The 19,110-nt window shown below is 38.4% G+C and overlaps 2 protein-coding genes across 2 annotated transcripts; one reads left to right on the top strand and one right to left on the bottom strand.

Moving 5' to 3' along the window:
- The first annotated feature begins 5 nt into the window (after nt 1–5).
- Nucleotides 6–13,679, top strand: Dronc (Death regulator Nedd2-like caspase). The gene is made up of 2 exons (XM_075308128.1): nt 6–995; nt 12,342–13,679. Exons 1-2 carry the CDS (start codon nt 534–536, stop codon nt 13,227–13,229), a joined length of 1,350 nt encoding a protein of 449 aa, XP_075164243.1. The 5' UTR covers nt 6–533; the 3' UTR covers nt 13,230–13,679.
- On the bottom strand, nt 13,488–18,694 carry LOC142236845 (uncharacterized). The gene is made up of 4 exons (XM_075308129.1): nt 18,280–18,694; nt 18,004–18,214; nt 15,792–15,885; nt 13,488–14,042 (listed from the first exon to the last, which is right to left on the bottom strand). The coding sequence occupies exons 1-4, from the start codon at nt 18,617–18,619 to the stop codon at nt 13,689–13,691; spliced, it is 999 nt and encodes a 332-aa protein (XP_075164244.1). The 5' UTR covers nt 18,620–18,694; the 3' UTR covers nt 13,488–13,688.
- Nucleotides 18,695–19,110: the final 416 nt, after the last annotated feature.

Genomic DNA, 19,110 nt, shown 5'->3' with positions numbered 1-19,110 from the left:
ATTTGTGTTTTGTTCGTCGTACCTTTTGTTTCAAGAGAAATTTTATTAACGAAAAAAAAAAAAATTAATTAAGTGTAAAACAACTACTATTAAACAACAAATGTATTCCAATTTTATAATTTTAACAATTAAGTTATTCATAAAATTAATTGTATAATAGATAAAATCGTGAATAAGGATTCAAGATTTTCGCAAAATAAAAATAATTTGCTTTTGAAAAAATAAGGATTTGGAAAAAATCCTCCAAAATAATTGAAGACAAAGGAATTTTTTGAGAAAACGCACATACGTACAACTACAGAGCAAACGGAAAACGTCAATTCATTCACCGTGAGAGATTCGAATGCCATATATGAAAGTAGGAGAATCTTAATTACTTCCTAAACATATTCCCATTACTCATTACTGCCAGCCGATATAATATATACAACAAGTGCATTGCCATAGAATAGCAGCAGCATCGACAACAATAGAATAAAGCATATAGACTGCACTTTTTTTTGTCAAGCTCTTCCACCTCCACCACAGCAATTATGGATGATAAACATCGAAAACTTATTTATGAGAATATCGATGGTCTAATACAACGCACTAATTTTGAACAGTTGTCGCATGCTTGTGTGATCACAGGTCTTCTTAGTCCAGTAATGTTGCAAAATGTAAATCGAATTGAATTTTCAGATACTGGAGAGCCAATGACCGATGAACAAATTCGAATCGAACGTCATAAGAAACTCTTTATTAAAATAACAAAACGGGGGCCAGAAGCTTTCCTAAAGCTCCGCCGTATACTATCCGATTTAAAATACGATGGTGCATTGGGATTGTTGATGGGCAATGATCCGTATATATCAATCCATAGCCAAAAGGAACAAGCAGCGCCTGTAACACCACCCGATGAAAATGATCCCAACGACAATAATGTTACACATATAGATGATAGGCGCTGTAGTGTTAATAATGATGTGGATATACGCGATACCCCCTATGTGGAGGTAAGTTCAAACTAATTCCAATAAATTTAAATTCATGATACATTACATATCAATCAAGCAAGTTAGATAAATTTTAAGTTTAGATATACATACATCTAACAATCTTTGGTAATGTGGATTTCAACTTCAGAATGATAAAGGAGTTGAAAATAGAGGCAATTAAAACACACGCAATTTCACTAGCACATATATTTTTATGTTGTATGAATTTGGCATTTAATAAACTACGAAAGCATAACGGATATGTTCTGGTGCAATGACTAGGCGCATGAGTATGAGCTCCACTGGCTTCCTTATAAATACTTCCAGGGCGGTTTTGGCCGAGAACAAGGGCCAAAGCGACTCTGTATTCTGTTTAATTTCAGTATATGATTATGGTGGTTCGTAATGGGCCACCAGACGTTTGTTACATATGCTTTATAATGCCAGATAAAATATGTCTTTAAACGATCCGCTGTATATTCTGTCTGGAGCCTAAGACAACCCAAAAGCACTAAGTGTGTTTTCCTTGTATTAACTCCTAAACCGCAGCTGCTTGCCCAGTCTGATCACATCAGAGGTCGTATTCAAGAATTTGTCCGACACCATTACAACAATGGCATCTGCATGCGCCACTATTCTTATCGTCTTATGCCTCAGAACGGTTAGAATTTCATGTGCTATCAGTAGCCTAAGTACGGGCGATAGCATCACTCTTGTTAGTTTGAGTTTAGCCGTTTTTATACCCTCCACCATAGGATGGGCGGTAAATTAATTTTTCATTCCTTTTGTAACACATTGAAATATTGCTCTATGTTAAGACCCCATAAAGTATATATATTCTGGGTCGTGGTCCGTCCGCTAACTTCCGAACGAAACAAGCTACCGACTTCAAACTTGGCATTAGTAGTTGTTATTGATGTAGGTTGGATGGTTTTGCAAGCTAATTTTATCCGATCCGGTTGAAATTTGGTACGTGGTTCATATCTGTCCATAATTATATAAAGCCCCCATATAAACCAATCACCAGATTTGACCTCCGGAGCCTCTTTTTTTTAACGAACGGTCCATTCGTCCACTTTCCCACCCCTTCCGACCGTGGGGGCCTCGTCCCCATGACGTAGGGAAAGCGTACACACCATGATCCAGACCATGGCCGGGTGGAGGCAGAGGGATTTGACCAGCTACAGAAAAGGACTCATCAGCCGGATATATTAAAACACAAGATCAAATATTAGGTTATTCAATAAAACAAATGTATTAGTTATCCAAATATGCTAAAATTCTAGACTTCATCATATCAATACTAAGGTTAGTGTCAACTAGATGATAGATTGAATTAAAAATAATGCACTTCCTACGAATAGGCTCCACAGAAGCATAATTCAAACGTTGAAAATCAATGTAAAGAAACTGGTAATTCCTAGATGCCTAGATGTCGATCCGGTTGAAACTTGGTACGTGGTGTTAGTATATGGTCTCTAACAACCATGCAAGAATTGGTCCACATCGGTCCATAATTATATATAGCCCCCATATAAACCGATCCCCAGATTTGACCTCCGGAGCCTCTTGGAGCATAAAAATTCATCCGATCCGGTAGAAATTTGGTACGTGGTATTAGTATATGGTATTTAACAATCATTGAAAAATTGGTTCATATCAGTCCATAATTATATATAGCCCGCATATAAACCGATACCCAGATTTGACCTCTGGAGCCTCTTGGAGAAGCAAATTTCATCCGATCTGGTCGAAATTTGGTACGTGGTATCTAACAATCATGCAAAAATTGGTCCATATCGGTCCATAATTATATAGTCCCTATATAAACCGGTTCCCATATTTAACGTCCGGAGTCTTTTGGAGAAGCAAATTTCATCCGATCCGGTTGAAATTTGGTACGTGGTGTTAGTATATGGTATTTAACAACCATGCAAGAATTGGTCCACATCGGTCCATAATTATATATAGCCCCCATATAAACCGATCCCCAAATTTGACCTCCGTAGCCCTTAACTCTACCACACACTGCAATCAAAAGATTATAATATCTTATTGTGTGTGAAACTTCGAACAAATAAAATTGAAATTGAAATAGCACCCATATAAACCAATCCCCAGATTTGGTTTTGGAGCCTCTTGGAGGAGCAAATTTCACATGATTCAGTTGAAATTTGGTACATTGTGCTAGTATATGGCCGCTAACAACCATGCCAAACTAGGCCCATAGGATGCCACCGTGGTGCAATGGTTAGCATGCCCGCCTTGCATACACAAGGTCGTGGGTTCGATTCCTGCTTCGACCGAACAACAAATAGTTTTTCAGCGGAGGATTATCCCACCTCAGTAATGCTCGTGACATTTCTGAGGATTTCATTGCAATGTGGAACGCCATTGCACCACGGTGGCTCCAACTGAATAGTTTAAGTGATCCTGATACCTAAGTCCATATCGGTATATAGTTATATATAGCCCTCAGATAAATCGATCCCCAATCACTGGCTCTCTAATTACCACGCAAAAGTCCATATCGGATCGTAGTTATTTGTAGACTTACTTATATATACCTTTTTTGTCTTATACCACGTATGGACTTACAATTTAGAAGACGATGTTAAGCAGTTTTAAGGACCTTGCCATCGGTAAGTATTACTACAACCCAAGTAATTCGATTGTGGATGACAGTCTTTCATAGAAGTTTCTACGCAATCCATGGTGGAGGGTACATAAGATTCGGCCTGGCCGAACTTACGGCCGTATATACTTGGTTCACGATTACTTTTCTTTAACCCATTTTAAAGAATATAAACCTTATTCTTTGGGCTATTCCCCATCAAGTTATATTAAAAGTTTTTGATTTTAGCGGCTAAACTCGTGCTTAGTACTCACCTTTAGGTTAAGTAATGAAGGATGACATAAATCCATGGAAAAGAATTTGGTGTCCACTTAGACCATTCCTATTCAGCCGTCGAACGGAACGGACGTGTTTTTTTCAATAGCGGATAAACTCATAGTAATAGGTACCTACTACGAATTTCAAGTGTGGTGGGATATTAAGCCACCATGCAGCGAAATTCCAAGTCATCCACTGGGTTGCTAACTTCAGGGCCCAGTGGACGGGTATCGACTGGAGTTATAAATCTGGGCAATGACCAAGAGTTAGGCCCAATTAGTCGACCTGTAGACGGGTCGACAGGTGGCGACACACTGACAAGTCGAACTTTTTCTAAGGTAACGACATCAAAAGGAGGTAATCCCTCACGAAAGAGATTCAAGGAACGCAGAAATGCTTTGTTTATCCTAAAGAAGTTAGGATCAGTCGACCCAAGCACGTTGTCGGCTAAACAAAGCGATTCCTTAAAATGGGCTCAAGGAATTCTTGAGACTGGAAAAAGGGAACGATCGCCGGATGAGCTGCCATCCTCCAAAAGGGATCAAAGATCGTTTGCCTCAGTTGCTAAAGATAGCCTTGTGATGGCTATCATTAATAAAGGAGCATTGGACGGTATGGTTCCAAAGCAAAAATGGGGGGAAATTGAGAATGCTCTATCTGTCGTCTACTCACAGGTACTGGAAAAGTTTCCCGGCCCAGATCCTCGACACCAAGAGGCTGGTTGGTATCAAGGACGATTTAAGCTAGTCGCATTTGAGGACCAGAGGTCTATAGAATGTTTTAAAGCTGCTCTGATACTAATTGGTGAAGTTTGGGAAGGAGCTGCTCTAGAGTTAGTCGAGAAGAAAGACATACCGGCTAGACCTAGAGCACATGCCTGGATACCTGCAAACCCTTCTGACCCTGAATCTATTTTAAATAGACTGAAACGATGCAATCCAGATCTTCCAACAGCTGATTGGAAGGTTGGCCGTTTGGATGAAGTGGATGGACCAAGACGGCATGCAGTGTTTATATTGAACACTCAGTCTTTGCCACATCTGGCAAAGTCCCAGGGCCGTGTATGTTATGGCTTTCATTATATCCAAATGAAGGTGTATAAAAACGATCAGCTAAAGGATTCAGAAATGGACAAGCCTCTGTCTGAATCAGAAGTAAGCGGATCCTCTTGCGAAGTCGAGGGAGATACCAAAGTTGAAGACATGGATAGATACCGTATGCGTGAGGAGGCTTCTATTGCCTCAGAACTCACCAAAGTCGAACCTATGGTTATTGCGAGAATCACCGATATCTCTGAAGAGGACATTCTTGATGACTCGATCGAAGCGGCTGATGTGACGGTTGTTGAAAATCTCGATGGTCCTACGGATCCTCCAGATAAATCTTCATCATTGTAAGGCTGCATGTGCTGCCTTAAAAGTTCTCCTGATGAAAGGGGACATAGATATAGTTCTTATTCAAGAACCATATGTTTACAAAAACAAAATATGTGAATTAAGTACTCCGGGGTTCAAACTATTGCAGTATACTGGTAATGATGTAAATCGAGCCTGTATAATTGCTAAAAACGAGCTCAATTTGTTTCTGCTTCCCTCAATGTGCAATACAGACACTGTCGTTGCAAGTTTAGAAATAGCCAAATGCACATATTGGGTATCTTCGGTCTACATGGGACATGACAGGGAGATGCCTCCATATGCCGTTAAGACCTTAGTGGAGGAGTCACTGAAAACAAAGGCGAAACTCATTATGGGATGCGATGCGAATGCACATCATAGTATATGGGGAAGTAGTGATACTAATGCAAGGGGAGAGTCGCTAATAGAGTTTATTTTGCGTACTAATCTGGTAGTTTGCAACAAGGGAGATGTCCCAACCTTTGTCACTAAAAACAGGCAAGAGGTTTTGGACATCACCTTGGCCTCGCAAGAACTAAATGAAATGATATCTGAGTGGCAGGTTTTAAGTGAACACAGCTTCTCAGATCATCGCTACATCAGTTTCAAATTTGACGTTCATATCACCAAGATCATATTTCCGCCAAATGTTAGGAAAGCTGACTGGAATAGGTATAGGGAATCGTTCAATATGATGATACCGGAAATAACAGAGACAAATATGAGAAATGTGCAAGATATCGAACACGCAGTGGAGCGGATTACTAAGGCCTTCAACATCTCACTGAAAGCTGCATGCCCTAGAGGAAAGCCAAGGGGGAAACATCGACCACCATGGTGGTCTACGGAATTAAGTAATATGAGGAAATCCTGCAGGAAGCTCTTTAACAAGGCAAAGTCCACCAGAGCCCCTGAGGACTGGGACGCTTACAAGAAGAATCTGAGAGGATACAAGCGAGAACTGAGAAAGGCTCAGCATAACTCTTGGAATGCTTACTGCAGCAGTATTGAGAATACGTCCGAGGCTTCCAGACTACGGAAGGTTCTAGCATCCACCAACTCCGCTCCAGGTTTCATTAAAACATCGGAGGGCAATTGGACAACGTCCAGTAAGGAGACGCTGGAGGTACTATTGGACACACATTTTCCTGGAAATCAGACGGTTGAACCATGTACTGGCGGTGCCACAGTTGCTCAGCGGTCGTTTCCTGTCGAGGAAATTGTATCGGAAACTAGAATAAGATGGGCGCTAAATAGCTTTGGACCATTCAAATCCCCTGGACCTGATGGAATTACTCCGGCGGAGTTACAAGCTGTAACTGACAAAATTATCCCCTGGTTGTCGGTGATATATAAAGGATGTATCAACTTATCATATATCCCAGGAAAGTGGAGGGAAACAAAAGTCGTTTTCATACCTAAAGCGGGAAAAGCCTCTCACTCGAGGGCGAAGGATTTCCGACCAATCAGCTTATCCTCATTCCTACTTAAGACTCTGGAGAGGATGATAGATATTTATCTTAGAACTAGCATCGATTCAAGTTTGTTCTCGAAACGACAGCATGCATACTCGAAGGGCAGGTCTACTGAGACCGCACTACATGAACTAGTCAGCTTTATTGAAAGCTCACTATCTGTCAAAGAATACACAATCGTGGCGTTTCTAGACATCGAAGGGGCGTTCAATAATGTCCATCCGAGCTCGATATTAAATGGACTGACAACTCTGAATGTTGATCCATGTATACTCAGGCTGTTAGACGAACTGCTAATGAAGAGACGTATTTCAGCCACACTAGGACAAGCAAACATACAAAGGTATGTGAACAGAGGCACTCCCCAAGGAGGAGTCCTATCACCTCTTCTTTGGAATGTTGCTATAAATAGCCTTCTGGTTACTCTAGAAAAAGAAAGGATAAAAGTGGTGGCATACGCAGATGATGTGGCTCTGGCAGTCAGGGGAAAATTCCCATCCACAATCAGAGATATTATTCAGAGGGCCCTCCGGATGACTGAGAAATGGGCGAAAGACAATGGTCTTGGGGTAAATCCTGCAAAGACAGAATTAGTCATGTACTGCAACGATCGCAAAACTCCCACGGTTAGGCCTATTTCCTTAGGGGGTATTGAAATTCCCTTTGGTGAATGTGCAAAATACCTTGGCGTTATTTTGGACAGGAAGCTGAACTTTAAGCTTAATATTGAAGAAAGGGCGAGAAAGGCAACTGTAGCTTTGTACTCGTGCAAAAAGGCAATAGGAAAAAAGTGGGGACTGAAACCAAAAATTGTGCATTGGCTATACACGGCAGTGGTTAGACCTATAATGCTATATGGTGTTGTAGTCTGGTGGCCGGCACTTCAGAAACCGACTTGTTTAGATAAAGTTCAGCGTATGGCGTGTTTGTGTATTTCAGGCGCATTCAGCAAGACAGGAACAAATTCCCTTAATGTCGTGCTGCATCTATTGCCTTTAGACATTTTGGCCAAACAGTCAGCTGCAACAACGGCTGTGCGGTTGCGCGAACTATCGCTGTGGTCGGAAAAAGGTTACGGTCACAGTTCTGTCCTCAAAACAATGCCAGATGTGCCTAACGTAGTGGATTACACTTTGGCGAGTCCACTTTTCGACAAAAAGTTTGAGACTCTAATCCCCAACAGTGAGGCGTGGTGCACACAGACCCCGGGGAATAAAGAATATATAGATTTCTACACTGATGGCTCCAAATTGGATGGACAAGTGGGGTTCGGAGTATATTCTAATGATCTGGAACTTCGAATAGCGAAAAGATTACCTAATCACTGTAGTGTTTTTCAGGCTGAAATATTAGCAATAAGAGAGGTGGCGAATTGGCTGAGAAGTAATGTTCCAAAAAATGTGGGCATTAATATATACTCAGACAGTCAACCTGCAATAAAATCCTTGGACTCTGTGTTCCTCAACTCGAAAACGGCCATCGACTGCCGCAAATCTCTCAATGAGATGGCTGAGCAGTACAATATTCACCTAATATGGGTGCCTGGCCATAGGAACATACCGGGGAACTGCGAAGCGGATGAGTTGGCAAGGCTAGGGACTACCTTACATATTCCAGGGGAACTAGAATTTGTTGGTATGCCCCTAGCTACCTGCAAGCTCATGCTGCGTGAGAAGGCTGTTATGATGGCAAATGTTCGATGGGAGAATAGCAAGGGTTGTAACGACACCAAGCAAATATGGCCCCATTTCAACTTAAACCGCACACTAGATATGCTAATGTTCTCGAGACGTCAGATATCACTCCTGATATCTGCTATAACGGGTCGCTGCCTGATAGGCGATTTTGCAAAAACTATTGGCGCGAAGTATAATGACTATTGTATGAGCTGTCATGATGCGGAGGAAAAAGAATCAATTAAACACCTCTTGTGTGAGTGTCCTGCATTTTGTGTAAAGCGCAAGCAACTTTTAGGAGCATATAGCTTCAGATTACTGGCGGATCTGGAAAACGTTAACTTAAGCAGTCTGCTACTGTTTTTGGAACAATCTGGTTGGTTCAACAAAGAAAAATAATCAAGAAGGTTCAGCGGTTAAAACTAGAAGTGCCCATATGTAATAGGTACTTTTAGTTAATGTGGTATCACAATGGACTGAATAGTCTAAGTGAGCCTGAATCTTAATCGGGCGGCCACTTTAACCTAACCTAACCTAACCTAGACCATATTGGTCCATTGCAGTTCCTTTTTTCTTTGTCTTCGTGGTTGTTCCATTATTCAAGGTAATTGTCCCAATCTTGTTTATTCCAAATGATAATGGTGTTTCTTCTAAATCGTATCGCTCTCTCCGATAGAAGTTCTGCGGATTTCGCAATAGCGAATTTCTCCGCCTGAAAGCTGTTGCATTCTTTGTCTAGCTTGATCGTCTGCGGCTCCTTGTTCGTGTTCTCCTCCCAGTCCTCTATGATGGGTATAATTGAATTTAGATTGCCCTTTCAGTCGCAAGGGCCTTATAAGTTGTCCAAGTGAAGCTTCTAGTTCAGGTGTGTTCGGAATCAGGCCTTTCAGACGCATGAGTATGAGCTCCACTGGCTTCCTTATAAATACTTCCAGGGCGGTTTTGGCCGAGAACAAGGGCCAAAGCGACTCTGTATTCTGTTTAATTTCAGTATATGATTATGGTGGTTCGTAATGGGCCACCAGACGTTTGTTACATATGCTTTATAATGCCAGATAAAATATGTCTTTAAACGATCCGCTGTATATTCTGTCTGGAGCCTAAGACAACCCAAAAGCACTAAGTGTGTTTTCCTTGTATTAACTCCTAAACCGCAGCTGCTTGCCCAGTCTGATCACATCAGAGATCGTATTCAAGAATTTGTCCGACACCATTACAACAATGGCATCTGCATGCGCCACTATTCTTATCGTCTTATGTCTCAGAACGGTTAGAATTTCATGTGCTATCAGTAGCCTAAGTACGGGCGATAGCATCACTCCCTCTTGAGGCAGTCCTAGGTGCATTTCTTTTGGAATCTTCTAATTCAGCTTCTTTGTTTCCATGAACTAGCATTCCCTCAATCCAAATTATTCTCGCTCACGGCATTTTTCCCAATGCAAGTAGAACCTTTTCGTTTCTTGTATTATTGAAAACGCCTTCAATATCCAAAAATCTCTGTTTATTATGAAAATCTCAATATAAAGGTGCATAACTACTTCTACTTCTTACCTAATAGTCCTTAACCCCAAATTATATTGTTATCCTAAAAATGTTGCTAATTTATAATGCCGTCAGGGATCCTAACCTCAAAAGCTCAAAAAATGTAACTTAGGCACAGGAACTGGTAAATTGTGTTCAACAGTGAGAGCCCTCTCGAATCCCGCTACAAGGGATGATGGGATACTTCAACCGACAGTTTGTCGATCATCCCGAGAGTGATAGAGCGAAATAGAGCCACTCGTCGCATACGTGGTCTCCACTCGTCGCATACGAAGTTACCAATGTCAACAGCGCGAAACCATCCAAGGCGCTGGGCCCCGACGGAATTTCAATGCTAATGCTGAAGCATCTGAGAATACTGGGAGTTGAGTACCTGACCAGACTCCTCAATTTGTCCTTGGAATCACTCATTATACCCGATGTCTGGTAAATGGGAAGAGTGATTCCACTACTGAAGCCAGGCAAAGATTCGAGTATATGTGAATCGTACAGACCGATATCCCTTCTCTCGCCAGTAGCCAAGACACTTGAGGCTCTACTCCTCCCCAGCCTTGTGGAGAATTTTCCAGCTGCCCACCATCAACATGGATTCCGTAAGGTACACAGTACGACGACAGCCTTACATGTAATTTCGACACATATCACTAATCAGCCCAAGCCGTGTCATAGGACGGCCCGCGTGGCGCTTAATACGGTCAACCATGCCACATTGTTCGAGGACATCGAGATTACGTCCCTACCGGCAGGAACAAAGCGTTGGGTTCTGAATTATATGTGTGGACGCCAGTTCTACGTCGAATTCAGGGACAGGAAGTCAAAACCCCGTAGAGTTAAACAGGGAGTTCCCCAGGGCGGGGTGATATCTCCGGCACTGTTTAACCTCTACCTGTCCTCGATTCCATCCCCTCCTGACGGCGTCGAGATTGTGTCTTATGCGGACGATTGCACAATCATGGCATCCGGACCCATTGTTGATGACATTTGCGATCGATTGAATGTCTACCTCGCCTATCTTACCGTTATTTCACTGCAAGAAATTGGAGGATATCTCCCAACAAATCCTCAGCCACACTATTCACTATATGGACGGCGGAATTACGCAGGCAGTTGAATGTCAGAGTCGATGGCGAAACAATTCCGACAACAAATTACCCCAAGATCACATTCGACAGCCTTTTTAAGTCGTCCGCCCATGCCACTGCAATTTGTGATAAGCTCCGCGGTAGAAACAAGGTCGGCTGCACCATATAAGGCAATTGGCCGGTCAGTGGTAAACTATGCAGCGCCAGTGTGGACACCTCAAACGAGCGATACACAGTGGAATAACATACAGACCCGTCAGAATGCTGCCCTTAGAACCGCAACAGGATGTCTCCGCGGTACACCCCTGGATCACCTTTATGCGGAGACCAAGATCATCCATATTCTGGTGTGCCTCGACACAACTACATGTTGTCAAAGCAGTACCTCTTGGGTTGCCATCGAAGTTGTCATCCGAATCATAGTCAACCTCCACCCAGGAATGTAAGGGTTGATCTTCACCTTCTAGAGCCCGAGATCCAGCGTTACAAAAGAGAACCTCTAGATCAGGAACCTCTAGATTCAGACCTGTCTGGTATGGTTCAGACCATACCAGACAGGTCTGAACAGGATTCATGAGGATACTGTAGCTGAAGCAGTGAGAAGCTACAAGGTTAATCCTGTTCTTGGAGTCCGACCGCCGCCCATAGCACCGGAGGAGAGAGACCTCCCACGGCGGACAAGGGTAGTTTTGGCCCAAATAAGATCAGGCAAGTGCAGCCGCCTCAATTTATACTAATCAGTGATTGATAGCAGCGTAGCTGACGTGTGTCCCATCTGTAATCAAGGGCCACATGACACTCGTCGCCTTTTTGTTTGCCCAACTAAGCCTACCCGTCTCACTACCAGATCACTCTGGACACACCCCATCATTGTCGCAGAGTTCCTTGATCTGGCTACCAGCTGAACTACACAAGCATAGAACAAAATGGATGAAACTACATTAAAAACTGTTACAACAACAACAAACTCAAAAGCTACAGAGCTATTGGTTATTCTTAAAAGTTGCGGTTTTAATTACAATCGAAAACGCCATTATATCCTTTCAAGAGTCTTTGAAAAGAACGACGTTAATCTGATAGGTCTTGGAAGTTCCATGCACTTTCTACCAGCTTTGTAATGAAAATCATTTTGATTCTGCCTAGTTTTTGGTAAAAATTTTGAGTACAGTCATAATGGGTGTTATGTGTTTGTTCATATTAGATGGAGTATGCTGTCTACTTTACATTTATAAAATTTTACAGTTAGTAACATATATTGCTGTATGATTTGTATAAAATTATTATTTTTTGTATTTTCAGAGGGATCGCAGGCGAAGCAGTACAAAATCAATTAATGTTGAAACAACATTGAAAGAATACACTGGAGAAATTCGACCAAAGGAGCCCTTTGAAGTTAAGAAATCGAGACGTATTATCAAACATCCTAGTTTAGAAACCTACCCAATGCAATCGAAAGAGAATCGTGGTGTTTTCTTTATGGTAAACATGATTGATTTTCTATTGGAAAAAGATCGTCGTGATGGTGCTGAAGAGGACGCCCATTCATTGTTACATCTTTTTAAAGAATTGGGTTTCAAATTATTCTCATATACGAATCTATCGCATGATGTCTTTTTTAAAATTCTCAATGAACTCATACAATCCGACTATGCTAAAAATGCTGATTGCTTTGTTATGGCTCTAATGACACATGGTAATATGGAAGAGGATGTACAACGTATTACCTTTAGTGACGGTTCTGTAGTCAAAGTGAAGGACATCGAAAAATGTTTTCATCATCATGTTTGCAAAAATTTAGTTAATAAGCCAAAAATTTTCATTTTCCCATTTTGTCGTGGTGATATGTCCGAACGTGGGGTATTCAACACAAAAGTACAGACTGATAGTATAACGTTTAACTATAAAATTAATAATATACCAATATTGTCCGATTTAATTGTTTGCTATGCCACCTCAGAAGGTTTTAAAGCACATCGTGATCCAGAATATGGCTCGTGGTATATACAGAGTTTTGTAAAGTACATGGCACAAAATGCTCATGACACATCATTCGAAGATATTATAAAGAAAATACAACATGAATTATCGAAATTACGTACAGATGAAGGACAACTGCAAACAGCAAATTATGTTAATAGAGGATTTAATAAGGCTTTGTATTTTAACCCTGGTTGTTCGTTAGATTAGAAGAGCATATTCATTCCTAGTTATTACAGTATTTTGTTGTACCACTGATAAAGTTTTTATGCATTTTAATATTAAAAAAAATTATTGTCTGCAATGCATTTTTGTCTTCCCAAGAATTAAAAAAAACTGTCTAGTATTAAATACATGTTTTTTGATTATAAGTAATTATTGTAAAATGCTTAACATGTGCCAAGACAAAAATGTATAGTGTACGTTTATTTAAATTCCTGAGTAGACAAATGCAGTATAAAAAAAGAGTTCTGTGGGCGGAAATGTCCCGATTCTTTAATAACAATATTTTTTACATTATTTTTGTATTATAGAAATATTTTATATCATCGAAGTGATAGTCTTTTTATATGTAATCTTTTTATGCAATACACTTTATATGATAAAAATATATATACAAATAAATCTATGTATGGTTATTCCATACATAAAATTATCAAATTCTGTTTTTTATGAGGTTGGTGGTTCGTTTTTGAAATTTATATCATCGACATAATCGCTTGTTGTACCATCTTTCTTGGCTTTTTTAGTGCACTCTTCGTTGCAAGTTGTTTCAGCCAGAGCTTTCTTGTCTTTTTTAAGTTTTCGTTTTTGTTTCTTTTTTTGTGAAATATTAGCACTAGTCTTTGCAATATAGTCGATAGGAAAAGTGTATTCCTGAACGACGGTGTTTTCCGTTATCCAAAGGGGATCCAAACTATTTGGTATTGTATTTCTAATCCTGGGCAATGTTTCGATAAGCTTTTCTCTCATTTGTAGAGTATGGGCATCGCCATTTTCTGTATTGGCCTCATCTATAAGTGTCTGTAAGTATAGTGCAAAACAAAAATTAAATTGATGTGATGGGTTAGATTTAAGCGTTTTTCCCGGAACGAAATACTGGAATTTTATATATTTTCGCTCTCGGAATTTTTCTTTAAAATGTTTTATATAAAATATTAGTATCAATTCCATAAAAATTAAATTTAGTCTAAGTACACAAAGAAAAATATCACCAAAATTTTTCCAATTAAAATTTTAATTGAATTTTAAAAAAATATGAAATTAAAAATGTAATTGGTTCAACAAATTTTTTAATTGAAACAAAATACAATCTTAGAAATTAATTGTTTTTTCTTATTGTAAGTTTATTTCTACATAAATTTAAATTCATTCTTGTATTGGCCTCAGCGCGAAGTAGGCATTATAGAGGCAAGCAGCAACATCATTATACATAATAAAAGTATATAATTTATTTAATAGTATTAAATAACTAATTGGTATAACATATATATTATATAAGTAATTACAATAGTGATTTGTTTACTTAATATATAATCTTTACATGCTTTTTTGTATGTTGAGATTCTGGTAATGGATTTTATACTCTGTGGTAGATTATTATATTTGAAGCTTGCAGTAAAATCTATTCTTTGTTTACTTTTTCCAATCTATACAGCGGAAGTCTGAGATTTTTTTTTTTTGATTTCTTGTATGGCAAAGTGTCTAATTTTGTATAAAATTTATTGTATGATGACTCAATTGATGAATTCCATAAATGGTTAGAATATCCTTCGCAGCTGTTGTGAACAAAGGATTTGATGGATAGTTCAGTGGTAAATTATAAATAACTTTCAATGCCTTATTTTGAAAGCATTGCAGCGATCTTAAAGCATTACAATTACTGTTGTAGACATAAACACTAGCCACATAATTTATATGTGATATTATCAAAGATTGATAAATCATTAGTTTTGTCTTCTCATCGAGTTTCCATTTCAATTTATATAATATACCAATGGTTGGAGCAATCTTTCTCTTCACATCATCAGTATGCAAGTCCCATGACATGTTACTTTGGAAAACTATACCTAAATACTTGACATGATTTGTCTCCTCAGAGGCCTTTCCATCAATAACCAGGCGAAACTCATGGTTAATAGCTGTAGGGCGAAAACGAACAACTTTTATCTTGCTTGGATTGATAAGTACGCCATTAATCCTGGCAAACTCAAACAACATCGCTGAATCCTTTTCCATATAAGATTTTAAAGCCACGTCATATAAAATAAGCAGACATCATCCGCAAACATGAAAAGCTGACCAACAAACAAACAAGCAAACTAATTGTATCAATAAATTTTTTTTTTAAAATCAGTTGGGTTTATTTTCGTAATTGAAGACATACATATTTTTTTGTGTGTAGAGAGGAATTTATACAATAATAGAATTATAAACAATTCCATATAGGAAAACAACATTACTCCATTACAAAGGACATTAGTATCCTTACGAGTCCTTTTCAATAATATGCTTTGTCTTTGCTTTCTATAGTCATTTTCAACATATTCAAGTGTGTAGTTTGGAGTGGTCACTCCGACATAGTAAGGGTACCATGCTGTGGGATTGGTTTTGAAACAACGTAAATGTGGTGTTTAACGGAGGCATTTGACCTCTCAAAGAAAATTCCTAGCAATTATTTATAAACTTTATTAATTTTATTTCAAAAGAGGTCATCCAAATATCGAATGCATATTAAAATTGGTTCTATATCGCTTATGTTTAGGCACTTACCTCGAATTCCTTTGCTAAAAATTTAGCTGAAATCCGATCTAGTGGACTTTGTGGTAAACCTTGTAAAGCATTGCAAATAAAAGAATACACAGCCCTGGAAAATTAAAAACATGTTATTAAAATTGGTGTTATTGGCAGTACTATTTACATTTCCATTATAAGGTAGCATTGAACATTTAATTTAATCCATCGAACATTTAATTTCTGATTACATAAGGTGAGAAATATTTTCAGCTTTTCTACCAAAACCCTAAATTAAAATTACAAAAAGAAATATATGAACACGATTATATTTGTATCAAGTCTTGTCAAAAGGAGCAGTGAACACAAGCTGGTTTTCAAATTGAAAACTGAACATAGTATCTACCTATCTGTTATAAAACGATTGAATTCGATCTGTTGTATCGGAATGAAGCATTCTGAAGCCAAATTTTCAACTGGTATATTGACGTTTTTGCATGCAAAGGCAAAGGTATTCCGAGTATTGTCCGCCGTGGTGCACTGGTTAGCATGCCGCTTTGCATACAAAGGGTTATGGGTTCAATCGCAGTTCGTGGATTATGCCCTCTCAGTAATGCTGATGACGTTTCTGAGTGTTTGAAAGCTTCTCGAAGTTTTGCCCGATTTTATGAGCTAAACATAGAATCGGACAAACCAGGGATTTAAAAGTTGATACAATTATAGTAAATTTGGAACATCCCACTTTCCAAAAGTACAATTGTACTATGATGTCCTATTTGGTGAAATATTCAGTTCGTCTTCAAAAATATTCTAGAAGCGCCAGCGGTGTGTAGGGCACCCATCGCCAAAAATTTTTCTGATATCCACCACATGACAATAAAAGATAACATTTCGGAAGATTAAATGCAAAATACATATTTCCATTGAACTCTAAGTCTTGATACGAAAATCATGTCGGAAATTCTGCCAGATCATGGACAACTACTGTATGTAAAAAATTTCTTAACTCAATTAATAAGACGTATATTTCCAATATTGAATTTTTCCCCCAAAATTGCAAGTATTGCTCGTGTAAAAATCCTTAATTTTGCTACTTGCTTGACTGATTATTTTACCATAAAATATGATGTAGGCTTTGACAATAAAGACATTGGAAGGAAACATATTTAGAATTTTGATTTCCGACGAATATGGAGGGATGATGGGAACTTTTCTCATGTCAAGCCATGTAATCGCCAGATATGAGCGAATTGTCAGCCAGTGCGAGGTACCCTGATTGCGAAGTTCTACGATTTAAATACTCAAAAATTTTACGACTGATTTTTGGATTCTACCAATTTCCTTTCCTTTTACAAGCTGATTAATAATTTTCCTACTTTTCGATGGCGATATTCCAATCCAGTATTTTTGAAATTTGGTACAATTTGAACCCAAAATGTACACTGTTTTATTGTCATTGCTCGTGTACGAATCCTTAATATTGTTACTTGCTTGACTGAATATTTTACCATGAAAATGTGATTAAGGCTTTGACAACAAAGACATTGGAAGGAAACATATTTAGAATTTTTATTTCCCACGAATATTGAGGGGCGATGGGAACTTCTCTCATGTCAAGCCATGTAATAGCCAGATCTGAGCGAATTGTCCGCCAGTACCCTGATTGCGAAGTTCTACGATTTAAATACTCAAAAATTGTGGTCTTAAGTATTACTAATAATTTTACGACTGATTTTTTGGTTTCTAAAAGGAAATTGTCCTTTTACAAGGTGATTGATAATTTTTCTACTTTTCGGTGGCGATATTCCAAATCCAGTATTTTTGAAATTTGGTACAATTTGAACCAAAAATGTACATTGTTTTATTCTCATTGGTACAATTTAATATTGATTTTTCATCGCTGGCACAAACCTCAATGATATGAGGCAAGTTAACTACTGTGGTATCACAATGGTCTGAATATTCTAAGTGAGTCCTAAATATCGTGTTGCCTAGTTTTTCATTCGTTATATACGATAATTGACATCCTCACATGACTCCTGATAAAATTAAAAATAAATCAGTAAAAAAAAAGAATAAAATTAAAAGTTTTTGATGCAAATTTTAATATAACTTGATGGGAAATAGTCCAAAGTAACATTCTATAAATTTTTAATATTTAAAATGTATTAGTAAAGAAAAGTAATAGTGAAAAAATTACGATTTTAGCGGATAAACTCGAACTTAATACCCACCCTTAGAGTTTACTTACTTAAGATTTACTCCGCCCAAGTCGTCAGGTTTAGGGAATTTATCTGTTTTAACAATGGAATTTACAACGATAGCAGATTCGTAGTAACTGTTTGCTGGTACATTCATTTCCTTAAAAAAGTTTAACCAAGCGCTAATGTTTTCAAAGCATAGTGATTCACATTCCTGATATACATATTGTTGAGAACCAGCTATAGTTTGTCGAATATGATCTGAAAAAGGAGGTCGATGCATTTAGAGTTATCAGTAAGATAATTGTTTTTTTCTCTATACTCACTTTCGTATCTCTTAACATATTCTTCTGGAATTTTTTTACATAGATCCACGTAACTTTTTGAAGTCCAACCATGCTTGAGGAAGTGGTTAACGATAGCCTTTCTGGTATGAGTAGAGTATTTCGCTTTGTACTTTTTATCATCTAGAGATTGTTGTGTTTCGTTTAACCCACTGGAAGTTGTTGAACAGTCAGGGTCATGGGAGAATTCATGTGTATAATGCTGCTCCTCTTCTTGTTTATAATCCCGTTCCATTACCACATATTCGTCAAACGATTCATCGCCACTGATTGCATTAAGTTCATCTTCAACTTTTACAACGATTAAGTCCTTATTATCCATATTTGGCCTCCAAACTGACTATTCAATGTTGATTATTGTTTACAAATGTATAGCCGCATTAAAAACGTATTAGTGTTGGGAATGTAGGGAGTATTTGATTACAAGAATTCGTTTTTGATAAATGAGTAGTCGGTGCATGGTACACTAAAGGTCATATTTTTAAATGCACCTTATGCGCTTTACAGGTTATCACCCTGCCGGCATTTCAAAGTTCCATTTCATCCTCATCGCTACCACAGACTCGTAAGTGACACTGCAACAATCGCCAACTGTGATAGTATTTTGCCATCACTATTCGCATGAAAGTATTTTGCATCACTATTGTTACAAGAGCCATTTTATATTTTGTGAAACACCAAGCACAACTAGCTTCTTATAATTTATTTAAATAAAAACGATAATGAAGTGCTGAAAACATAGTTATTTCGCTTAAAATTGTGAAAGGTATATTGGTGAACAATTTTTGACTTTCCAAGTGGAATAAAGTGATA

This window comes from Haematobia irritans, chromosome 4, assembly GCF_050003625.1.
Source record: "Haematobia irritans isolate KBUSLIRL chromosome 4, ASM5000362v1, whole genome shotgun sequence".
NCBI lineage: Eukaryota > Metazoa > Arthropoda > Insecta > Diptera > Muscidae > Haematobia > Haematobia irritans.
Note: the sequence above shows the minus strand (reverse complement) of the source record. Positions and strands in the feature narration are given on the sequence as shown.

Coding starts and splice junctions, on each gene's coding strand:
- LOC142236845 (XM_075308129.1), bottom strand. CDS start 18,619: ATGGATAATAAGGACTTAATCGTTGTAAAAGTTGAAGATGAACTTAAT. Junction 15,886..18,003: donor TTGGGCGGAGTAAATCTTAA/GTAAGTAAACTC, acceptor TTAATTTTCCAG/GGCTGTGTATTCTTTTATTT. Junction 14,043..15,791: donor TTTTAGCAAAGGAATTCGAG/GTAAGTGCCTAA, acceptor CTATACTTACAG/ACACTTATAGATGAGGCCAA.
- Dronc (XM_075308128.1), top strand. CDS start 534: ATGGATGATAAACATCGAAAACTTATTTATGAGAATATCGATGGTCTA. Junction 996..12,341: donor GCGATACCCCCTATGTGGAG/GTAAGTTCAAAC, acceptor TTGTATTTTCAG/AGGGATCGCAGGCGAAGCAG.